This window comes from Labeo rohita, chromosome 25 (assembly GCF_022985175.1).
Source record: "Labeo rohita strain BAU-BD-2019 chromosome 25, IGBB_LRoh.1.0, whole genome shotgun sequence".
Lineage (NCBI taxonomy): Eukaryota > Metazoa > Chordata > Actinopteri > Cypriniformes > Cyprinidae > Labeo > Labeo rohita.
The window spans coordinates 7,691,355-7,716,065 of NC_066893.1; the positions used below are offsets into that span (position 1 = coordinate 7,691,355).

A 24,711-nucleotide genomic window follows, 5' to 3' on the forward strand; every position below is an offset into this window, starting at 1 on the left:
ATATGGTAATGAATTCAATCCTGTTATGTCATTCTAAACTAAAAAGATCAAACTGAACATAATGAAAACGGACACATTATAGAATTTGTTTTTTATTTTTTTACATTTTTGCTTTATATACATATATATATACATATGAATATGCATTTTGTATAGAGTTGGATCAGTAACAATTTTATATACAGATGCTCCCAGCAATTCAGTCTGTAAGTTTTCAAGTAATAGTTGTGGATGACAGCAAACCGCTCCTCAAAGTCTCTAAAAATAAGAGAAAATAGAAAAGAAAAACATAAATATTTAATCAAAAACAGTGCATTTTAAAACACAGTATTATTGTATGTAGTAATATGCTTTTGTTGCATGGGAAAAGAGCAGCATGCAGATTATCACATGGGTTTGGAACAACATGATGGTGAGTAAATGATGACCAAATCTTTTATCTTTTCTGATAATGTCAATGCAAATGCATTTATTTGTGTGCTTTGAAACTTACTGTCAGTGTAGTGATCTGCTGAGACGAGGAGTCATTCCCCGTCTGTGTGCTGTCATCATAGATCACTTCTTCTAGAAAGCCTGAGTTGAGGTATCCTTCACTAGTATGACAATCGTCATCTTCGTTGTCCACGCCAACACTGAACGCTTCCCTCATTCTCGCAGGAAACAGACAGTCAAGTAGCACCACCACCAAACCAATCACAGCGCACAGAAGACCTAAAAATAATCACCAAATACGCACAAAAAAAAATGAATCATTGGCACTGATGGTTTTATGAAGAACGTTTATCATCAATAGAATGTTTCCATTGCACGAAGATTCTTCAGATTATTTAAATGTCTCCCAAAAGGTTCAAAAATGGTTCTATGACATCACTCTGAAAACCACCTTCCTTTTATTTTTTTATAAATTTGGAATGTTCTAACTAAAAAGTTCAAAATAAAGGTTCTACAGGGGTTTTGTAAAGATTCTGAAGAACCTTACCATGAACAGTTCTCAAAAGAACCATTTTTTCTTAGTGTGAAGAACATTTTAATCATCTAAAGAACCTTCTATGGAATTGAAAGCTTGCATGGATGTAAAAAGATCTGAGATTCCAGTAACGTATCGTCACCACAGCTTACATCTGTATCATTTTATATCTAATTCCAAGTCAAAAATGTTTGAGAGTGGTACAGGAGCATTTACCTGTAGCCAAAGCGATCCAGAAGGAATGGCTGTAGTCTGTCTGTAAGGACTCTGCACCTATACTGAAGTCGCATGGGGTAACGTTGAATATAGTTGAGAAGGAAGCCATAGAGAAGAAGATGAAAGCGGCCGTGGCTATCATCATGCACCCGGCGTAGAGGATGACAGGCATTGTGAAGAGGATATTGGCCACCAGCCAACAGCAAAAAGCCGTCCTGTGGGAGAAGGCCATTGTGTACTTTAGCTTGTTTGCATTTGTTGAATAGGACGGAGTTTCTTTACACTACAGTAAGACATTGGTGGTGTCTGTGTGTTGGTTTACCACAGATTGGCTGAGGCAAAGCGGCCTGAGTATCTGTACTGGTAGATGAGACCGCAGGCGCTGTTGCGTGTGAACTTCTCTGCGATGTAAAGGATGGGGTTGGGAAGACCTCGCTCTAGCGCCTGGCCGTACTGCTCATCCACGCTGGTCGACCACCTGAAGACCTCGTTGTAGTCAATGGTCTCGTTTATCTGCGATACTGGATCGCCTGTTGGACCATATATCAATAAACTCCACGAAACCTAAACTGAAGTCAAATCATCTCAAAAAATATTGACGACTCATACCTTTGAGTGTGATGTTTATGCCGTATAGTCCAACGTGAAGTCCCACCTCGGCGGACACCATTGCGCTACTGAAGGATTTGTAGGTGGCGTTGGCCTTCACTCTGGCTTCAGCCCAGTCTCCAGTAAAATTCAATGCTAGAGAAGGTCATGGAAAGAAAACGAAGGATTTGTTATACAATTTTAGCAGCTCTTATATAATGCCATGAGATAACTAGACTTAAAGGGATATTTATTTCTATTGTCCCAGTAGAATTTTTAGACACTTACTCACACTTAAAAATATGTAAATGCTATTGAATTACATAAGAAATATGTCAAACCAAACCAATTACATTTAATGAAAGACTTTTACGTTATCACCTTGATCTCGGTTAAACGCCATCGAAAAATTAGCCAATTTAGAGAAAGCGCTAGCAGAAATTTGTTGTCTAATGAAATGTAAAATATTTTAAATATTTTGCAACAACTACTGGATTTCCTAATGAACTTAAAAAAAAAAAAAATACTTGAAATACTCACCTACTAGAACAGCTCCAATAAATAAACTCGTGATTATTCTGAACATCCAGAAAAATCTCTGAAAAAAAAGGATATTTTAATATTCTTCTCTCTTTTTTTGCACATATTAAAACAAAATCTTTGTATTTTTTCTACATCTTTGACTGATATAAGGAACTGATGTAAAAGACTTCACACTAGGTTTATAAATTAACAAAAGGCACAAACAAATGTTGCTGAAATTGATAAAAATATCTCAGATATATCATTTTAGTCTGAACTGTGTTACTGTTACTGTACAGGCACTGAGATTTTAAAAACTGAATATAGAAAAGCAATCTATGTCCTTTAAAAAATCGCATATTTGTAAAAATAGAAAGAAAGAAAGAAAGAAAATGCTTTTGCAAAAACTCAATTCAAGCTACAATAATTCAACTTGTACCTGGTCATTACATTTGTACAATTTAGAGTAATTTTTACTGGCGTAAAAGTTTTACAAAAAATATGAAATCATTATAAACACAACAATCAGGTTTCTAAAAGAGCAACAAGTATTTAAAACCATATCATTTAAAAGCTCTCACCCTTCTATCATCTCATAATCATATTTGTGACGTTAGACCACAAAACCAGTCACAAGGGTCAATTTTATGAACTGAGATTTATTAGCTGAAGGCTGAATAAATGTTTTCCTTTGATCGAAATGGTTTGTTAGGATAGGACAATATTTGGCAGAGATCTAAAGGTGGAATCTAAATGTGCAAAAAAAAAAAAAAAACAAAACAAAAAAGAGAAATTTACTTTAAAGAGCCTTTGAAGTTGTCCAAATGAAGTTCTTAGCAATGCATATTACTAATCACAAATTAAGTTTTGAATTTTTACAAAATTTCTTCATGGAACATGATCTTTACTTAATATCCTAATGATTGTTGACATAAGAAATTGACAAATCGATTATTTTGACCCATACAATGAATTGTTGGCTGGTTGACTGGTTTTGTGGTCCAATGTCACATTTAGCATTAGGTTTGATCCTTATTAGAAAGCTGTAGATACAGATACACAGATACAAAAGCGTTCTAGACAAGCTGATTCAACCCACTTACCGATCTGCCACGTATTCCCGGTAGAATGAGGAGGAAACTGACAGCCAGAACCGAGAAAACCAGGATCACGACCAGCAGGCTGATGTCGATGATGAACGGGCTCCTTTGTAGCGGGTAGAACGGGTAAATGCCATCGTAGAAAGTCATCTTCCCTCCACAGGCGAGAACTAAAGCTGAAAGCAGGACAGTGTTGGCCAGAGGCTCAGTTACTTGAAGATTGCAGATAACAGTCTAGTGTGCGAATTATACAGTGAATTTCAGGGGGGTCGAAATATTGTTTAAGCGCGTTTAGCGAAACCCGTAGTCGAGCGGATTTTCGGCCGCCCGTGAAAAAGTTTGCGACTGTAAACTTTCTTAGACTTTTTTAGTTTGTGTGATATATGGATTTGTTAAAAGAGGCTAAATAATGACAGTTTTATGTTTTGCTAAAATATCATCCCTGTTTGAGAAAAACCTGCTGGTCAATCTATATTTATCACCAAGTGAAATTCGCGCTCTAAATTTAGCGGCAAATATATGTTTTAAAAAAATTCTAATAGTTTTGAAACGTTCCAAATTTGTTTCCCTGAGAATTTAAACAACCTAATCATCCCCCATAACTGAGCCCGTCTCTCACTCATCTTCACACTTAAGATCCGTCCTTAAAATCTATAAAATGACTTAAAATATCTACAGAAAGCACCGCTCATAGGGCAGCCCGTTATAATGCAAATGATCCCGCTCAGGTAACCAGTCCAGGTAAGCGCACCTTGAGGTGATTGTTAACGTGAAGGGTGATACTTTGATTAGCGTAAATCAAGGGATCTTTCTTAAAAGTCTGACTGATTGTTACTTCATAGACATTCAAAAAAGAAAGCTATACGCGACGACAATCTCTACCCTGCCGCATTGCAACTCACCTGTGGACGCAACGAGAGCCGCAAAACAGCACGGAAAAATGTGTGTCCTGGAATTAAAATGATCCGCTCGGAGCTCATCTTTTAAAGGATCGCACTTCCTAATAACAGCTTTGATTTGCATTGATTGGTATTTCCAAAAGGTGTCAACCGGTCATGACCAGCCCTTTACCATAAACTCGGCGTGTAACAATCAGGTGTGGATGTGGGTCGGACTCTCATTCCGTCACTGTCTCTTCCTTTTATTTTCGCTGCCATCCGATCTATTCGCGGACAGGTCTGCTATTCCGTAGACAGGCGTGACTGTATTTTCACTTTAATTGCCTTAATGTTTGCTCTGAAGTTCCTGATTTGTCAGTCTTAAAGGAAAGTTGTGTCTACGTTTACACACAACGGGTTTCTCTGGTCAGCAGTTGAAGTGCTCTTGTTCAGGAGAAGAGGTGCTTCATTGCTTTGCAAGAATGGGTTTATGTGAGGTACTCTGGAGGACTTTAACTGCACTGTCTGTTCTCTGTCAAGCTATTGGTGAGTAGATATCTATCTATCTATCTGTCTGTCTATCTATCTATCTATCATCTATCTATTTACACTGAAAGAAATTGGTGTATAAACCATTTTCACTTAGAAATTGCTAGTAAATGTAACAAATAATAGCAATTAACACTATCTATCTATCTATACATCTATCTATATAATCTATAAGACTTAAGACTTAAAAAATAATTTTAAACTGTTTGAACCCCCTTTCATCACTTTATAACATTTTTACTTATTTTCTCAAATGTTTAATGCAATTTTAATCAGAAAAAATAAACAAGTATTTTTTTTTTAGTGTTTTTAGGCTTTTGAACCTCACTTTGTGCATATGTTATTATATGAGTTCCTGTTTTTCATAAAATATACTCTGAAGTGTTGCAATAAACTGTTAATAAAAACATTTTCCTCTATTTCACAATTAATAAGTACACTGTCACAAAATAGCCTTTTTGTTTTTGGTTAATCTTTAATATTTATTTTAAATCATTTATATTTTCTAAGGGACATTACAGGATGTGAATTTGATTTTGAATCTTAGATATATCTTAGGTGTATTTTAAAAACAGCTTGAGTGTGCATGCAATTAATCAATACGTCATTTACTAACATAGCTTGATGACTCACGTTTATTACTGTGTTGCAAAACTCCATTTGATCTTCGTCCAAACAGGTGCCGATTCTGCCATTAGCTGGGAAGTTCAAAGGTATGATGGGTGGTACAATAATTTGGCAGATCATGATCGAGGGGCTGCAGGTGAATGGTTCATGCTTTTTTTAAAGGCTTTTTACAAAAAAATAAAAAAATAAAGGAAAGAAAGAAACATTAGGATGTTGTTTCTACAGATGCAGCACTGGTCCGTCTCTTTCCGGCGCAGTACGCCGATGGGGTTTATCTGCCCCGACAGGAGCCTCACCTGCCCAACCCCCGTCAAATAAGCAACATAGCCATGAGCGGTCAGTCCGGTCTCCTGTCCTACAAGAACAGAAGCGTTCTCTCTGTGGCCTTCGGTGAGTGACGCTTTCATTTAAACAAGGTGCAACCTGTCGACTGAAGAGCCAGCCCTTTAATTACAGTTTCACATCATTTAAAGACATTTAAAGTAAATGCATCCCGAGTGTAATTTACCTTGAAGGGATAGTTCACCTGATAAAAAAACAAAAACTGTACCATTTATTCACTCCAGTCCTTTCTTTCATGGAACAAAACCAAAGAAATTTTAAGCACTATGCTACGCATGAAGACTGGAATCCTCAAGCTTCACACATGCTAAAAGCCCTGTAAAATTACTCATTCACTGTATTTTTATCTTATGGGATTAGTCTACTGTGGAAAAAAAACACCCTGATTCACCTCAATGTATTCATTGGAGTCCATGAAAGGAGTATTGATGTCCAGTTTATAAGGAATCATTCTTCCCTTTGAGTCAGATTAGATCAGAAATGTCATGAAAATGATTCATTCAGACTGTATCAGTCACTTGGTGTTACGACTCCCTAATTTTGGCATCTAGGGTTTTGGTAGGTAACATCATAAGTTAAATAGTTAATAAAAAAAACAAGCTAATAACTTGTCTCTGCTTTGGAAGTGTGGATGTGTGTGACTAAAGAAAAACAGACAGAGGCAATCGGGTTCAGAATGTTACGTTTAGTGAGGTTCTCTGTTATTCACTTTTACATAACTCCTGATAAGAATATTTGTTAACCATATAAACAGTAAACCCGAGATACCGTCAGAAGCCAACAAAAATCTATTTACAAATTATATACAAAAGAAAAACAACAAAAGTGAGGGACAAGAGCGGTGCTAAAAGAAAGAAAATAATAAAACATAAATTCTCTAACTAACCCCAAATCAAGACTAAACTAAACAAAAGAAATTAAAGAAAATAACATCTTCAGCGTAAAACGCCATTAATTACTCTGACTCACAAACATAAATACAAAGGTTGGCATCCGCTCAATAACTAGTGTGTCTAGACAACTTTACCCTGCGTGAAGATGTAAGTCACGTGACATGCTGAACTGTGTCGAGGTAGGACTTAAATGGATAAATCGAGAGTCGAGTCACGGCACAAACACGTCCAAATGTTCAATCGAGAGCAAAGTTTACAAGAGAAAACTCAAACACACGACAACTCAAATTCAACAAAAACAACAACAAAACAAGAGCAAAACAAACAGAGACAAGCAAACGCGGGACAGCAAACAAATGAAAAGCAATCGCTCCTCCCGATCTCACGTCACATCCGGGTCTTTATACGCGCCCATTAACGTCTGATTGGTCCTTCAGGTGTTATGCAGGATTAATGATTGACAGCAACACGATCCAACCACAGGACCTGTGAGCCCTGTGAGATGATAGAGAGAGAGAGAGAGAGAGAGAGAGAGAGAGAAAAGAAACGAAAAAACCCCTCCCAAAACAATACGAGACGTAACACTTGGAATAGCACTTTTTGTGAGAAATTGTTAGATTAAATAGGTAAATAGTTACCTGAATGATCCACAGCTGTGTTTTTTTGTTTAGTAATAGTTTTTCATGAGTCCCATGTTTGTCCAGTTAAACTGTATGCTGTTATTCAGGTTTTTCTGTATTTTTGTGTATTTGAACCCTTTCCAACAATGACTGTATGATTTTGTGAACCATCTTTTCACACCGAGGACAACTGAGTGACTCATATGCAATTATTAAAGATGGTTCAAACACTCACTGATTCTCCGGACGGAAAAAAACTATGCATTAAGAGCCAGAGGTGAAAACTTTTGAACAGAATGAAGATTTTAATATTAAGACATTTTTAATTAATAATATTTTTAATAAGACATTTTTCTTATTTTGCCTAAATATAATATTTTTAGTTACAGAACATACTTGTTTCCCAGATGACAAAATAAGTTACATAGATAGATAGATCTCAAAATCATACAGTCATTGTTATAAAGGGTTCAAATACACAAAAATGCTGAAAAGGCAAAGAACTCGTGGGACCTGAAGGATTTAACTGTTCAGGACAAACAAGGGACTCATGAACAACTATCACTAAACAAACAAACAAAAAAAAAACACACATACACCTGTGGATCATTCAGGTAACAACACAGTATTAAGAATCAAGTGTATGTAAACTTTTGAACGTAAACTTTTTTTATAAATGCAACATATAAAAATGACATGCATATTGTATGATCCCTCTTATTTTGGTAAAATAATGAACATTTTGCAGATTCTGCAAGGTGTATGTAAACTTTTGACCTTAACTGTACATGTGAAACAGATGTTTTCTAAAGTGCATAAAGTGAATAAACTGATCTTTATCAGCTCACTTTTTTTACATAAACAATGAAAAGTCATAAAAACCTTATTTTGCCCCATTCAATCAAGTGTTTAGTTCATGCATGCTCATATCAGCAGCTTATCAGTCTTCAGTCGAAGTCTGATCTGTTTGCTCAGTTCAGTGACTGTTGGAGGAACTGGAGCGCTGAATGAGTTAGCAAAAACCAGCATCATACGATCAGATATGGCAGTATTTTGGCTCATTTTGAGTCAGAGTCATTGTCGGGCATCTGAAAGTGAGTTCTGATTAACTTTTAGATCTGCTCAAGCTTCAAACTGTTTCAAACTGTTCAGATCTATCTATGCACTGTTCTAATAAGAATTTTAAACCCTTCTTAGAGTTCTTCAGTTATTTCAGTAGATGTTTTCCTGATATTGATTTCTGTTTGTAAAGGATCAGGGAGAATTTGATTTCTTATGATGGCTACTTTAAAGGGATAGCTCGCTGTAAGACCTTCGTTCATCTTCAAAACACAAATTAAGATATTTCTGATGAAATTCACGAGCTTTCTGACCCTGCATAGACAGCAACGCAACTGACATGTTCAAGGCCCAGAAAGGTAGTAAGGACATCATTAAAATAGTCCATGTGACATCAGTGGTTTAACTGTAATGTCATGAAGCTATGAAAATAAGCTCTCGGACTTCATCAAAAATATTTGTGTTCTGAAGGTGAACGAAGTCTTACGGGTTTGGAACGATATATGGGTTAATATACTTAAAGACAGAATTTTTATTTTTGGGTAAACTAATCCTTTAACACATGCTCTTTATTACAACAACAGGTTACCATGTGTGGTCTGAGATCTCAGCGTCCCGAAGACCCGGTTGCCCACCTGAGTTCATGCATATTGAAGTCCAAAAAGAAGATCCTGTCTTTGGCTCTAATTCTTCAAAACCAGTTCTGCTTCAGTTCCAGAGAGCAGAGTGGGATCCGAGCACGGGCAAAAGTCCCAACAATCCCCGAACACCGGTGCGTATGTTGACATAGCAGACCAGGGATGGCCAAACTCGGTCCTGGAGGACTGGTATCCTGCAGGTTTTTAGCTCCAACTCCAATTAAACACACCTGAACCAGCTAATCAAGGTCTTACTAGGCACACTAGAAACTTCCAGGCAGATGTGTTGAGGCAAGTTGGAGCTAAACTCTGCAGGACCTGTTGAGATTTTTATCTACCATTCATTTCAGATGAATCACGTGACAGCGTGGATAGATGGCAGCTCCATCTATGGATTGTCCGGCTCATGGTCTGATGCTTTGAGAACGTTTTCCAAAGGTTTGCTGGCGTCAGGTTCCTCACAGGACATGCCCCGGCGCAGCAGCAGTGGTTACCTCATGTGGAGTGCGCCGGACCCCAGTACCGGTCCTGGCTCACAGGAACTCTATGGTAAGATAAGCAAAACACACAGCGTTATTCTGTGTCAGAGGTACCCAAACTCGGTCCTGGAGGGCAGGTGTCCTGCAGAGTTTAGATCCAACTTGCCTCTACACACCTGCTGGGATGTTTCTAGTAGGGCTGGGCGATATGGGCAAAAAAATTATCACAATAATTTTTTTCACATCAGTTGATATTTATCACAATAAATGTCAAATCTTTATTTCTTTTCAGTTTAAAGTCAGATTTTTGCTCCAAAGTGGAAGTTGTAGAAGCCAGACCATTAATTTTCCTTAACAAAATAAATATCTAAATAGAAAAATTTATTTCTGCATGTTCTAATGAGTTATATTGTTTCAAATCAAGAAACAGGTTTGGGTTGTCTGATAATGATAATAATAATAATAGTAATAGTAATATCACTTTTTTTGTCTCTTAGAAATGCACATTTGATAGTAGCTTGAGGATGCAGAGGTAAAAGTTACATTTGTAAAAATTGTAGCAACCTCAGTTTTTTTTTTTAATTAAGCATTGGTCTCCCATGGTAGCAAGCATACATTTCAAATCATGATAAACACAGGTAAAACCACACATAATGGTACCTCAATACCATGGTAAAAATATAACTACGTGGTTTTATAGGTAGCCTATTTGTATGAAAAAACGGTAGTCTAAAAACATTTAGTATAAATGTACACATGATATAGCTTAATCACAAATACATACATACTATAATTAAATACCATTACTCCTGTAATAAAATTCAATCTGAACATCCCACATTGCTGCCACAATACCGTGGTGCAGTGAGTGTTACTACAGTAAATCCATGGTAAATGATGGCGTGGTGTAGATTGAAAAGTCTTCTGACTGTCTGGTTGCACACAGCTTTAAACTAGTTTGAATCAGAATCATTTGTGTTCATCGCTGAATTCAAGTGTTTCGCACTGGATCTCACAGCGCTGTTTAGTGCTCGCGTGACGGAGCCGTTCACATATCGCGTCTTTTGTGCGTTCAAGTTCGTTATTTCAAACGTAGGCGCGCGGCAGCTGCACCCATAACGGAAGGGACTGCTTTTGGCACATACAAATTATATCGAACATTTATCGAACTACTCACTTCGTTTTATCGAGGAAAATTATATCGCGAAAATGATCCAGCCCTAGTTTCTAGTATGCCTAGATAGAGCTTGATTAGCTGGTTCAGGTGTGTCTAATTGGGGTTGGAGATAAACTTTTCAGGACACCGGCCCTCCAGGGCCGAGTTTGGGCACCCCTGTTCTATGTGTTGAGGTAATTTCAAATGAAACAGGAAGACAGGGCTGGACATATCCAGCAGTCCTGCCCCCTTTTTAAAATAGCCAATAATGTTTAGTTTATATGACAGCTTGGGCCAAAGCCGTTGAGCTCGGTAAAGTCACATTCGACAGCGTATGATGACCACAATCTCACCCATGTCGCTATTTATATACTATTCTGTGTAGAATTCAAATGGGTCTGATACGTTTTGTGCATAAGATTTGCTTCATGCCATCGCATCTCTGGACTGGAGCAGACTGTGTGACACAAAGTGAAACCAGACTTCATTCACCTCAGTGGGTCTGAATCATTCCCTCTTCTCTATATAGTGCACTACGTGCCAGAAAATACTAACTATAATAATGATAGTACAGAAAATACTAATTCGGTGAACAAGTGACCGATTTCAGGCACAGCTTCAGCATCTATTTATACTGGAGGGGGTGGGGCGCTTTGAAACACACTAGTTTATAGATAACCTTAAGGCTAACATATTTATACTAAAAGCCAAAAAACTTCAATTTTGATTTCACGGGGACTTTAAGTAGTACATTTATTATTTATAACGGTAACACTTTATTTTAAGGTGTCCTTGTTACACTTTACATGTACTTACTATTATAATAACATTTAATTATGCATAAGTAACCCTAAGACAAACCCTAATCCTAACCATATAGTACAGGGGTGGCGAACTCCGGTCCTGGAGAGCCGCAGCCCTGCAGAGTTCAGCTCTAACCCTAATTAAACCTCACCTGCCTGTTGCTTTCTAGTAACCCTTCAGACCTTGATTAGCGTGTTAAGGTGCGTTTGATTAGGGTTTAAGCAAAACTATACAGGGCTGCGGCTCTCCACGTTCGCCACCCCCTGATATAGTAAGTACTTGTAGTTAATTAATATTACTCATTATTTAAATGTATAATTACACTAACAAGGACACCTCAAAATAAAGTGTAAACTTTATGACCACATGACCAGTAGTTACATGGTTAATTAAGGAAATCTGGTAGGACTTGGACATACAAAAATGTACCATGGGATCCATAGTTTCCTTCAAAGTACTATAGTTACTGCAATTATTTTACTGCTATAAAATCATTAATTAATAAAGGAGTTTTTGCAAACACTCTGAGAATCTTTGTGTCAGAAACTGTGCTGGAAGGAACGATGGAGACGTGGATAACAGGTCTTTAATAAACCCAAAACATGGTAAAAAAAAATACATTTTTTTACAATTAAAAAAAAATGTAATTAAAAATTATAATTAATATTAATAAATTAATTAATTAAAAATTAAAGGATCGAATAATTAAATAAATAAATCCCAGAGTGTTACTGTTGCACCTGTAACTATAGTAATGGTCTTATTTTGCCAATCGCTATGGTTACTATGGTAAATTTTCATAAGGGATACACATAGAATTTTAAGTCTTTTTGTGCTCCTAATCTAGTCTGTCACCATGTTCAGTCCCTTTTTCATGAGCATGTATCTGCTAAAACTTCTTAAATCCTTAATCCTCTTGTAACTGGCTGCACAGGCAGCAAACAATAAGGCAATAAAGTACAAGAGGTCATAATACAGAGCGGAGTGACTTTTCACAATATTGCATGGTTTCAGTACTTAAATACAAAAAATTTAAGTGCGTTGCAAAGCGCTAATGGAAATGTTGCAAGTTGTGGTTTTCACCTGCTGGTTTTGTGTGTCCTCAGAGTTTGGGAATGCCTGGGCCAATGAGAACATCTTCGCGGTCACTGAGGGAATTATCTGGTTTCGTTACCACAATTACCTGGCCTTCAAACTGCATGAGGAACACCCCTCTTGGTCAGACGAAGAGCTTTTCCAAAATGCTCGAAAGAGGGTTATTGCCACATTTCAGGTACAGCACATAGTCCTCTATTACTGACTCACTTCATGTAACAGGCGCCAATTTGGAGGGTGTAACGCAGTATCCTTCACTTCATATTTCACACTGGTGAATGAATATATTAGTAGGGATATATTAGTCTTACTTTTGATTTGACGATTAATCTTTCCTCAGAATATAGCGTTCTATGAATGGCTGCCATCCTATCTGGGAATTCAAGTGCCTTCCTATCCAGGTGAGAGGCCGATGTGTGTGTTTGAATGTGCATGTGCTCCGGTGTTTCCTTATGCAAACACATTGATTCACTTCAGAAGGCCTTATTGTGGTATATTGAACAAAATGAAATACGGCAGGTCAGATGGTCTCGTCCTGTTTAAGTGTAGGCCAGACGTGAGCAGGCTTTATGCCGCAAGTCAAAAGATTGGCTACACAAGACTAACCTGTGGTCTGTTCAAATCTCTCTCGTGGCTTGCATAATATGTAGATTGCTTTGCATCTGACAGCATGTCGTTGGCATCTACGTCATTACTGGTGAACAGATGCCAAGTGTGTCATTTCTGCTGAGAGTTGAACTGTTAACAGTGATTAGTGAAATAATGAGCTAATAAGGAAATATGTAATGCCAGATGAATGACACTTTCATTCTGCCTTTCTGCAGGTTATCAGAAATATGTTGATCCAGGGATCTCTGCCGAGTTTGAAGCCGCTGCCGTGAGGTTTGGACTGACTCTTGCACCACCTGGTGTGTATAAAAGGTACATTTTGTAAAACTGTTTAGTTGGAAGACTAAAAATGTTAAAATTGAATTATTTTAATAGTTGGAAATCACTGTTGACAAAGTAACATTAAAGTATTTATTTTAATATAGTACTAGACAGACTTGCACTATACTGTTCAAGTTTGGGGTCGGTAGGAAGTCTCTTATGCTCACCGAGGCTGAATTTATTTGATTAAAAATACAGTACAAACTGTTAAATTGTGAAATATTATTACAATTCAAAATAGGTGATTTCTATTTGAATATGTTTTAAAATGTAATTTATTTCTGTGATGCAAAGCTGAATTTTCAGCATCATTACTCTAGTCTTCAGTGTCACATGATCCTTCAGAAATCTGAGATTTGATGCTCAAGAAAGATTTCTTTATTATACTTTATTATTGTTGTTGTTGGAATAATTTGGGGATTCAGGAACAGGACGTGTCATTACAAAAGTGCTGTGAACAACGATGCAAGTAAATCTCCTGGCCTGCGTTTATGCAACACCTTCTGGAACCGAAATGTGAGTCATGATCAACTGGGTTTGGTTTGGATTATGCAACCATATTATTAAAATTGTAAAGTTTTTGTCCTAAAGAATTTCTTTATTTAATAAATGGGCCATTCTACAGAATTGGTGCAAAGTCAGAGTAGGAAACACCTTAAAAACGTGTTATTTTTCACTAATTTATACGTATGTAAATTATATAATATCCAAGGTACACATTTCTAGTAATTGTGCAGTTAATTCTCATATTGTATTTTCAGAAAGTTCTGGAATATTTTTCCTCTCCCCAAATTTGTCACTACCAAAACACAGTAATAATAATTTAATTTGAAGGGTAATATTGACCTATTAAAATGCTTGCATTTACCTTGTAAATATATTTTTGCTATTTTAATAAAAAGTTTAAAGAAGTAAATCAATAACAATTACAATTTTAACAATATTTCAGGCATGATTTATGAGATTTGTTGTATTCTGAATACATTTTTTCTTTGTAAAAGGCAAAAAGTTGATCATACTGTTTTCAAACTTAAGGATTCATTAGTTTGAATATACACTGAACCAAACACTATCATAACATCTTAGTTGATACTTCAGTATACTTTATTTTTGACAAAACGTCCCATGTTTTGGTCGTGACTGCACATTGCATACCAAAACACTACTAAAACATACTAAAATACAAAAAAATGTGCAGAACTGTACTAAAATTGTTTATTTCCCCCAAATTAAGGATTTCCTGATAGCACACGTACATCTCGGAGACATCTATTTGACGTCTGCATTTACATCTGCAAGACATCTATTAATCTGCAATACGTCTATTGGACGTTTCCTATCAGAAGTCAAATAAACGTCTATTAGATGTCTTTAAGATGTTTATTATTTAGATTGTTTGTGAAACTGACATCTTACAGACGTCTGCCAGACGTTTGTACACAGCAGATGCTTTCCAGATCAAGAGATCTTTAACAGACATCTTGCAGATGTACGTGTACTATCTGGGTTATGTGTTCCCTTTTGTCACTGAAAGAGTGATGATATGTTTTGGTCGTAACTGTTTCGGTAGTGACAATTTTAGATATTTTTGAACCTAACCCAGAGACGCTAATCAGCACACGGTTAGCATATACATTTTTTTTTTTAAACTTCACTTTTTTACAAAAATATATTTTTAAAAACAACAATGGAATAAAATGTACAAAAATATTTCAATATAATTTTCATAAGGTGAAATTTAGGGGTTAGGGCTGGGACAGCCACCTCCTAATTGAATGATGATTTTATATATATATTAAGCTTACTGATATTTTAAATATTATTGTGGGTTTCTTTGGATCTTAGTAAACATATAAGATTTAAATATTTAAATGCTTTTTAAATGTGTATTTTATCTGTGGGACAGCAGTTTGCACCAGTTCTGCAGAATGGCCCATATATGTAAATACAATTTTTGTTGTATGAAACGTATGTTGTATGTTGTGAGAAATTACTTAATTTTTAAAAATACAATAAAATTCTAATATGAAAACTACATCGATATATCATCAAGTTATATGTTTATGTATATGTTTCAGAATCCAAACTTGCAGTCCAGTCAGGATGTAGATGAGCTGATAATGGGCATGGCTTCTCAGATCGCTGAGCGAGAGGACAACATCATTGTTGAAGATTTGAGAGGTTGCTTTTTCTTTCAATTCATTTAATGACATCAAGAAGATCTACTGGTTAACTCATCTTCTGTTTCTTTTCTCCATTAGACTACATGTACGGCCCCTTGCGGTTTTCGCGCTCTGATGCAGTGGCTTTGACCATCCAGAGGGGGCGTGATTTTGGGCTGCCCAGTTATAACCAGATCAGAGAGTCGCTTAACATGCGTCCGATCAACAGCTGGGACGAGATCAACCCTAAACTGAGTAACACACAGGTGCTGCTATAGAATCTCTCAGTAGCAAATACCCAGAATGCACATCAGCCAAACAATTGTTCAAAATCTGTTTCTTTGAATCTCAGTTTTTAAGAAAGCTCGCAGAGTTATATGAGAACGATATCTCCAGACTTGAGCTATTTGTGGGCGGCCTGCTAGAAACACAGGAAGGGCCAGGTCCGGTGTTTTCCACCATCATCCTGGACCAGTTTGAACGCATCAGAAACGCTGATCGCTTCTGGTTTGAGAACATACAAAATGGGTGGGATATTTTCCTTTCCATGACATGAAAGCAGTCAAGCAATATTAGATATTTTTGCTTAAGTGTTGTATTTTCTTCCTGTCAGATTGTTCACTGAGGAGGAGATCCAAGCCATACGTAACACAACCTTTCATGATGTCCTTTTGCACGTCACCAGTGCAGAAGAGGGCGACATTCAAAAGAACGTGTTCTTCTGGATGAACGGTAAGAAGTAACCCACACGCATCAGCGTATTCCACAAAATCCCATTTTATAAAGCCGTGATGTGTTTATATTTGTTTTGTGATTAGGTGATCCCTGCCCCCAGCCTCAGCCAATCACAGCCTCCGATCTTCACCCCTGCACAAAGGCCTCCTCTATGAGTTACTTTGACAACAGCAGCAAAGCTGGTTTTGGTGCAACGGTGGCGGTGCTCTTCCTGTTTCCTGTTGGTCAGTGTCATTCATCATTTTTTTGTGTGTGTGCTAAATAAATAATAAATAATTTATTAGAAATTATATTAATTAAAATGAAATTATAATTAATTTAAACTGCATTTGAGTAATTATAAAAGTTTGTTTGTCTATTTATTACATTAATTATTAAATCACAAAAGAAAAATTTGAAACACAAGTAATACTATTTTATATAGTCATAATAATTATTTTTTTTAATATAATTTTAATATAATGTAATTTTATAATGTAATTTTATTTAATCATAATAATAATAATAATATAATTATAAACACAGGAATGGAATTTTGTGTGAAACGTTTTCCATTTAAAATAAATAAAATAAATAAAGTGTTAAATAATAGTATTATTTATTGGACACAAGTATTAAAAATAGTATTATTTATTAGAATTTAAAAGAAATATATAGTGTTTTATATAAATAATGTTTTTATATAACAATATTTATGTATTTCCATTATTTTTTATAATATCTGAATAATATTCTTGATTCAAATTAAAAATATGTAACAACATTATTTGTTTATTTATTTATTGCATTAATTATTAAATCATAAAAGAAAAATGTGAAACACAAGTTTTTATATAATAATAACAATTATAATTATAATAATTTAATTATTTTTTATTAAAATAACAATTATATAATATTTTATTAAAAATATATTGGAATGGAACTTTGTGTGAATTGTTTTCCACAAACAAATGTTTATTTATTAGAACTTTAAATGATAGTATTTTATATATAATATTTTACATAAATAATAGTATTTTATACAACATTTATGTATTTTTCAATATTTTTATATATTTTGTTAAATGTTATTCTTGTTTTAAAGTAAAAATATATAACAACATTATTTATTTATTTATTTATTGCATTAATTATTAAATCACAAAAGAAAAATGTAAAACATGTTATAGTATTTTATATAATAATATATTTTATTAAAATAATAATAATAAATATATATAAAAAATTAGAATGGAAATTTGTGTGCATTGTTTTCCATTTTAAATAATTAAAATGTTAAATAATAGTATTATTTATTTGATAATAATATTTATTTTTTATATATAGCATTTTTATATAACAATAATTATGTATTTTCATTATTTTTAATATTTTGTTTACAAAAAAATTGGAATGTTATTTTTGTTTTGAAGTTAAAATATAACAACATTATTTATTTATTTATTTACCTTCAACATTGTGTGAATTGTTTTCAATTTAAAATAATTTAAGTAATTTAAATTCATTTCATTTTATATAATATTGTTTTATATATAGCATTTTATATAAATAATAGCATTTTTATATAACTAATTATGTACACTATTTTCATTATTTGTAATCTTTTGTCTAAAAAAAATTTAAATGTTGCTCTCTTGACAGTAAGCTACATAGTAGCTTGTGTAGTTGCTCATGTCCGGACAGCCAGGTACAAACGATTCCAAAAGAAACTCAGAGGTTCCCCCACAGACAAGAAACCTGCACATGAAATTACTGGTCAGTAACATCACGTGCAGTGTCACACTGGTCTCAAATGCCAGTGAAGATGAGTTAATTAACATCTGATTTTGCATTTGACTTTTTTGCTCAGCCAAAGAGTGGTTAGGGCACAATGCAGCACCCCGACAAGTCTCACTCGCTTTCAATGAGAAGAAAGGATTACAGATTTTTGATGAGAACGGCTGTCTTCTCAGTTTACACAGCTTGGGCAGTCAAGACCTGAATGTGTTAGTATCCAATGACCATCAGCATCGTGCTCTACTCCTGAAGATCCCCAAAGAGTATGATGTGGTAGGTATTTGGTAGTTCATTCTGTTGTCATCATTCAACTAATGCTCAATGAGACATTAAGTTGCTGAATTTCTGTCCGGAAGGTTTTGTTCTTTGAGGAAGCTGGTCAGAGGTCAAAGTTCCTGAGTCACCTGCGCTCTGAGCTGGAGGGCAGAATTCAGAGTCTAACTGTGATGGAAACGAGTGAGAAAGAGATTCTCAGAGATGCAGTAACCAGAACACAGAGGGAAAAGATTGTGGAGACGTTCTTTAAGCACGCTTTTTCAAAGGTATGCATTTCTGTTGTCTCTTCATATGACTACAAGGTCATTTTGGCATCATTCCACTGTCGTGGAGTAGTATCATACGTGTGTTTTCTGACTCCAGGTCTTGGACATTGATAAAAGTGATGCAGGCGACTTGAGCAGTAGGACCAGAGAAGCTTTAAAGTGTGAGCTCACACGAATTGAATTCGCCAGTGTGTTGGGTCTGAAGCCTGACTCGCTCTTTGTAGAGTCCATGTTTACTTTGGCTGACAAGGATGGCAATGGATACCTTTCGTTTCAGGAGTTCCTGGATGTTATTGTCATTTTCATGACAGGTGAGGTTGTTCAGATCTTTTGTATTGCAGTGTAGTGTTTCAATACATGTTGTTACAACATCACCATTTTGAATACTACAAAGTTACAGGGTTGCAATGTTGTGACATTACAATGCTACACATTTACCTTATGTTGTTAGGATATTACAGTTTTACAGTGTTGCAGTGTTAGAAAGTTACAATGCTACAAAGTTGCCATACGTTGTGAGGATGTTACAGTTTTACAATTTTAAAGTGTTTTGATGTTAGAATGTTATGATAGTGTGACAGTGTTACGATGGTACAGTGCTACTAAAGGGGCTTCTGCAGAGGAACCTTTTCATAGTTCCTAGAATATTGTCAGAAGTTCTCGCTTTTTCTGCGTATTCACGCCGCAGGAACTAGGAGCGTTTCCTTTTTCCAAAGTTACCTTTTTATATTGTTAGAATGTTACAGTTTTACAATTTTACAGTGTTGCAGTGTTATGATAAGATGTTACAGATGTTATAGTGCTACAAAGTTACCTTGTTAGGATGTTAAAATTTCACTGTTATGATGTTACAATGTTACAATTTTATTATTTTACAATTCTGCAAGTTGTAACAAGTTATATCTTGTAACATTGTTAAAATGTTACAGTATTACAATTTTACAGTGTTAGGATGTTAGAATTTTAGAATGCTTACAAAGTCTTTTTATGTTAGAATGTTACAGTTTTACAATTTTACAATGTTACGGTGTTATGATAAGATGTTACATTGTTACATTGTTACAATGTTTTAGTGCTACTAAGTTAACTTGTTACATTGTTAGGATGTTACAGTTTTACAGTGTTATGGTCTTCGAGTGTTACAATGCTACAAAGTTGCGTTTTTATGTTGTTAAAATGTTACAGTTTTACAATTTTACATTGTTACAGATTTTACTAAGTTACCTTGTTAGGATGTTACAATTTTATGGTGTTATGATGTTACAATGTGATAGTTTATAATTTTACAATGCTGCAAAGTTACCTTGTTACATTAGTAAGATGTTACAGTTACGATGTAACAGTTTTGAAATTGTACAGTGGTATGATATAAGAATGTTACAATGCTACAAATTTACCTTTTTATGTTGTGAGAATGTTACAGTTTCACAATTTTACAGTGTTACGATGTTATATTGTAAAGATGTTACAGTGCTACTAAGTTACCTTTTAAATATGTTACAATTTTACAGTGTTATGTTACAATGTTACAGTCTTATGAGTTTACAATGCTGCAGTTACCCTGTTACATTAAGATGTTACAGTTTTATAATTTTACAGTGTAATGACGTTAGAACATTACAATGCTACAAAGTTACCTTTTATGCTCTAAGAATGTTATAGTTTTGCAATTTGCAGCATTACAATGTTACTAAGTTACCTTTGTTGTTAGAATGTTACAGTTTTACAGTATTATGTTGCATTGGTAAGAGTGTTAAAATGTTTGCTGTTTTTAACTTTGAAATCCAGGTACTCCTGAGGAGAAATCTAAACTTCTGTTTTCAATGCATGACATTAAAGAAGATGGCTTCTTGTCCAGGGATGAGTTCACTTCCTTACTCAGGTTGGTTCTGATGTTTTTTAGTTGTTTTTTGAGTCTTGTAGAGAACAAAAGTCTTTTGTGCAAAGATGTTTTTTTGATAATAACCTGAACTTTGAGATGCATATGGTATACTTTTACAAGTCAGTTAAGTTCCTCTGAAGGATTTCTTCTTTCTTTTAGTCAGTTTTTCCCTCTTGTCTCATGCAGGTCTTTCATTGATATCTCTGGAAGTGCTCTATCTAAGAGTCAGGCTGATGATGGCATAGCAGCTATGCTTCAGGCAGCTGGTCTTCACAACAAAGATCGCTTCTCCTGGGAGGACTTTCACTTTCTGCTGCGAGACCATTCAGCTCAGCTCAGTATTAAAGGTTAAGGATATATTTTTCTTTATGATCTAATCCCCCATGTCTCTATTTATTATCTCAGCTAACACAGAGGCATTTTACTTTGGAACTGTTGTTCATGTATTCCCAGGCATGGAAGTACTTGGCAAGAAAAAACTAGCCAGACAACAGCGAGTATCTTTCATTAAGAAAAATAGGTAATTAAAAATTATATAACATAAAACTCATTTTAAAGGAGTATACAGAAAAACAGCTAAGTTGATTTTGATTCCTTTCATAGTTCTCCAGCAGTGGAAGAGCTTACTCACAGGCCTGAGGGAGAGCAAGACCAGGAACTTCGTCAAAGACAGACCAAGAAGTGAGATGTTACTGTATAATATCTCTGCCGTGGTCATTTTAGAGCATGTGTTACATTACGAAACATGTTCTGACATGTGTACTGTCATTAGGAGCTCAGCTAGGTGTTAGATTTAAGTCTTTGTGAAACCTGTCATTTGTTGGCTATTGAGAAATGTGGCAATCAAAGATATTTGTGGGAAGTGATGCCATTCTGTGATGTAATACTGGTCAGGTTTCACTTTGAATGTCATAATCTTTAGGTGACTGTGAAAATTAAAAATTGAATAGGCTAATGCAGTTGCACAAATAATTACGTTTTTACATATTATGAAGACAATGTGAGTGATGACCAGTGCAATAGCCTCTACAGTGATTTTATGTTGTAGGTTTTTGGGAGTATGTTACAATGCAATTGCAAACAGTTAAGGAGGTTCAATGTCCTGGAGAGTTCAACTCCAACCCCAATTAAACACACCTAAAGCAATTAATCAAGGTCTTACTAGGTATACTAGAAATGTCTAGGCATGTGGGAGCTAAACTCTGCAGGACAGTGGCCCTCCAGCACCCTAGTTTGAACACCCTTGCACTAGACAGACAAGCATACAGACAACTAAGTAGAAATACAAATAAACAGAAAGATAACTAGTTGCTTAGAGAGATAATTGTATTTCTGTTTGATTAGTTAGTTATCTGTCTAGTTGTATATTTTTTTTCAATCTAGTTATGTAGTTACCAACCTGTCTGTCTCTCTAATTAGTTTTCGACTGTATCTGGCTGTCTGGTTAGTTAGTTATCTGTCTGGCTGGCTGTATTTATTAGTTATCGACCTGTCTGTTTCTCTAAGGTGTTTACTGTATCTGGCTGTATTTCTGTTTAGTTTGCTAATTATCCACCTATCTGTCTGTCTAATTACTTATCTGTCTGTTTTTCTAGCCAGTTAGTACGTTATCCATCTGTCAGTCTAATTAGTTATATCTCTGGCTGTCTTTCTGTCTGGTTAGTTATTTAGTTATCCACCTGTCCGTCTCTCTAATTAGTTATCTACTGTATCTGGTTCTCTTTCTGTTTAGTTTGTTAATTATCCACCTATCTATTTAGTAATTTATCCATCTGTCCAATCTAATTAGTCAGTTATTTCTCTGACTGGTTTTCTGTCTGATTAGTTCGTTATCTGTCTGGTTGTCTTTCTATCTTGTTATTCGTCATCCACCTGTCAGTCTATCTAATTAGTTATCTAATTAGCTATCTTTCTGTCTAGTTATTTATTACAAACAGTTAGTTATTTATCAGATTGTCTTTGTATCAAAGTAGTTAGTTATTCATCTGCCTGTTTTTCTCTATCTGCCCATCTTTCTGTCTGTCTAATTTGTTATTTATTGGCTTGTCTTTCTACCTAGTTAGTTGCTTATCCACCGGTCAGTGTATCTAATTAGTTAATTATCTACCTGTCTGTCTGAATGGCTGTTTAGTTATCTACCTGGCTGTCTTTCTAACTAATTAGACAGGTAGGATGTGGATAACATGTGGATAACTAGCTAGATAGAAAGACAGTCATATAGATAACTAATTAATTGGACAAACAGACAGGTAGACAGCCAAGTAGTTAACTAAACAGATATTCAAACAGACAGGTGGATACCTAAACAGATAGAAACAGCCAGCCAAACTATTTAGATAACTAAATAGAAATAGATGGTGGTTAGTAATCTGTCTGTTTTTATAATTAGTTAGTTATCAAACTGGCTGTCTTTCTATCTAGTTATTTATTGTCTTGTCTTTCCAACTAGTAAATTAGTTATCCACCTGTTTGTATAATTAGTTATGTATCTGCTTGTTTTTCTATATAGTTAGTAAGTTATCTATTTGGCTCTCTTTCTGTCTAGTTATCTACCTGTCTTTCTATCTGTCTAATTAGTTGGTTCTACCTAGGTAGTTACTTATCCACCAGCTAGCATATCTAATTAGTTATTAACATGGATGTCTTTATGTCTGTTTATTTCTCAAACTTACATGATCTGTCTAATTAGTATGTTGTCTGTCTGTCCAATTAGTTAGTTATAATCTTTCTATCTAGCTAGTTTTCCACATGTCTGCCTGTTAAATTAGTTTGAAAAACAGCCGGGTGGACAACTAAACAGACATTCAGACAGGTGGATATCTAAACAAATTGAAAGACAACCAGACAGCCTTTCTAATTAGTTATCTGTCTGTTTAACCTACTAACTAGCTAGACAGACATACCAATACATTTGTCTGAATATAGCTAAAATTGTGAGTTTGAAAGCATATAGATAACTAACTAGACATAGTTGGTTAATAATCTGTCTTAATTAGTTATCTCTCTGGCTGTCTTTCTGTCTGGTTAGTTAGTTACCTGTCTGACGGTATTTCTTCTGTCTAGCTATTTAGTTATCACCTGTTCGTCTCTCTCTAATTACTTATCTACTGTATTTGGCTGTCTTTCTGTTTAGTTTGCTAATTATGCACCTATCTGTTCGTCTAATTTAGGGGTGCCTAAACCTGTTCCTGGAGACCTTCCTGCAGAGTTTAGTTCCAACCCTTATCAAACACACCTTTCTGTAATTATCAAGTGCTCCTTCAGATCCTAATTAGCTGGTTCAGGTGTGTTTGGTCAGGGTTGGAGCTGAACTCTGCAGGAAGGTCAATCTCCAGGACCAGGGTTGAGGACCCCTGGTCTAATTAGTTACTTATCTATATGTCTTTCTATCTAGTTAGTAATTTATCCATCTGTCAGTCTATCTGTTTAGTTAGTTGTATCTCTGGTTGTCTTTCTGTTTGGTTAGTTAGTTATCTAACTGGCTGTCTTTCTATCTAGTTTTTTATTTGTCCACATGTCTGTCTAAATAGTTATTTATTGGCTTGTCTTTCTGGCTAGTTAGTTTGTTATCCACTTGTCTGTATAATTAGTTATATATCTGCCTGTTTTATATAGTTAGTAAGCTATCTGTCTGGCTGTCTTTCTGTCTAGTTATCCACTTGTCTTTCTGTCTAATTAGTTATTTATTTGCTTGTCTTTCTACCTAGTTAATTACTTATTTAACGGTCTGTGTATCTAATTAGTTAGTTATCTACCTGGCTGTCTGTTTACTTCTCAAACATGGGTTATCTGTCCAATTAGTAAGTTGTCTGTCAAATTAGTTATCTATAGTTAGGATGTCTTTCTGTCTAGCTAGTTGTCCACATGTCTGTCTGTCTAAATAGTTAATTATTTATTGGCTTGTCTTTCAAACTAGTTAGTTATCCTTCTGCCTGTATAATGTTATGCATCTGCCCGTTTTATATAGTTAGTAAGCTATCTGTCTGGCTGTCTTTCTGTCTAGTTATCCACTTGTCTTTCTGTCTGTCTAATTAGTTATTTATTGGCTTGTCTTTCTACCTAGTTAATTATTTATTCACTGGTCAGTGTATCTAATTAGTTAGTGATCTAACTGGCTGTCTTTCTGTCTACTTCTCAAACATGGGTTA

General features: G+C 35.2%; 2 protein-coding genes across 2 annotated transcripts in view; one reads left to right on the forward strand and one right to left on the reverse strand.

Moving 5' to 3' along the window:
* Positions 1 to 137: 137 nt before the first annotated feature.
* On the reverse strand, positions 138 to 4,465 carry duox2 (dual oxidase 2). Its single transcript, XM_051100411.1, has 8 exons — positions 4,296 to 4,465; positions 3,397 to 3,569; positions 2,312 to 2,369; positions 1,793 to 1,927; positions 1,506 to 1,713; positions 1,184 to 1,398; positions 494 to 711; positions 138 to 258 (listed from the first exon to the last, which is right to left on the reverse strand). Exons 1-8 carry the CDS (start codon positions 4,414 to 4,416, stop codon positions 250 to 252), a joined length of 1,137 nt encoding a protein of 378 aa, XP_050956368.1. The 5' UTR covers positions 4,417 to 4,465; the 3' UTR covers positions 138 to 249.
* Positions 4,466 to 4,549: 84 nt separating this feature from the next.
* duox (dual oxidase) overlaps positions 4,550 to 24,711 on the forward strand; it is a 31,039-nt gene continuing 10,877 nt past the window's right edge. The window contains exons 1-22 of the mRNA XM_051100410.1: positions 4,550 to 4,817; positions 5,500 to 5,583; positions 5,673 to 5,837; positions 8,946 to 9,133; positions 9,350 to 9,548; positions 12,545 to 12,711; positions 12,874 to 12,934; positions 13,358 to 13,454; positions 13,889 to 13,979; positions 15,542 to 15,644; positions 15,725 to 15,891; positions 15,978 to 16,153; positions 16,239 to 16,357; positions 16,444 to 16,584; positions 18,005 to 18,118; positions 18,213 to 18,412; positions 18,496 to 18,681; positions 18,779 to 18,992; positions 20,470 to 20,563; positions 20,750 to 20,910; positions 21,017 to 21,083; positions 21,167 to 21,244. Coding sequence (XP_050956367.1) covers positions 4,754 to 4,817; positions 5,500 to 5,583; positions 5,673 to 5,837; positions 8,946 to 9,133; positions 9,350 to 9,548; positions 12,545 to 12,711; positions 12,874 to 12,934; positions 13,358 to 13,454; positions 13,889 to 13,979; positions 15,542 to 15,644; positions 15,725 to 15,891; positions 15,978 to 16,153; positions 16,239 to 16,357; positions 16,444 to 16,584; positions 18,005 to 18,118; positions 18,213 to 18,412; positions 18,496 to 18,681; positions 18,779 to 18,992; positions 20,470 to 20,563; positions 20,750 to 20,910; positions 21,017 to 21,083; positions 21,167 to 21,244 — 2,936 coding nt within the window. The 5' untranslated portion in view covers positions 4,550 to 4,753. The remainder of the gene's footprint in view (positions 4,818 to 5,499; positions 5,584 to 5,672; positions 5,838 to 8,945; positions 9,134 to 9,349; positions 9,549 to 12,544; positions 12,712 to 12,873; positions 12,935 to 13,357; positions 13,455 to 13,888; positions 13,980 to 15,541; positions 15,645 to 15,724; positions 15,892 to 15,977; positions 16,154 to 16,238; positions 16,358 to 16,443; positions 16,585 to 18,004; positions 18,119 to 18,212; positions 18,413 to 18,495; positions 18,682 to 18,778; positions 18,993 to 20,469; positions 20,564 to 20,749; positions 20,911 to 21,016; positions 21,084 to 21,166; positions 21,245 to 24,711) is intronic.

Excerpts from the sequence above, each read along its gene's own strand:
- duox2 (XM_051100411.1), bottom strand. The coding sequence starts at position 4,416 with ATGCAAATCAAAGCTGTTATTAGGAAGTGCGATCCTTTAAAAGATGAG. Across the intron at positions 2,370-3,396 it reads CGGGAATACGTGGCAGATCG|AGATTTTTCTGGATGTTCAG; the intron begins GTAAGTGGGTTG and ends CTTTTTTTTCAG. Across the intron at positions 1,928-2,311 it reads TATTGGAGCTGTTCTAGTAG|CATTGAATTTTACTGGAGAC; the intron begins GTGAGTATTTCA and ends GACCTTCTCTAG.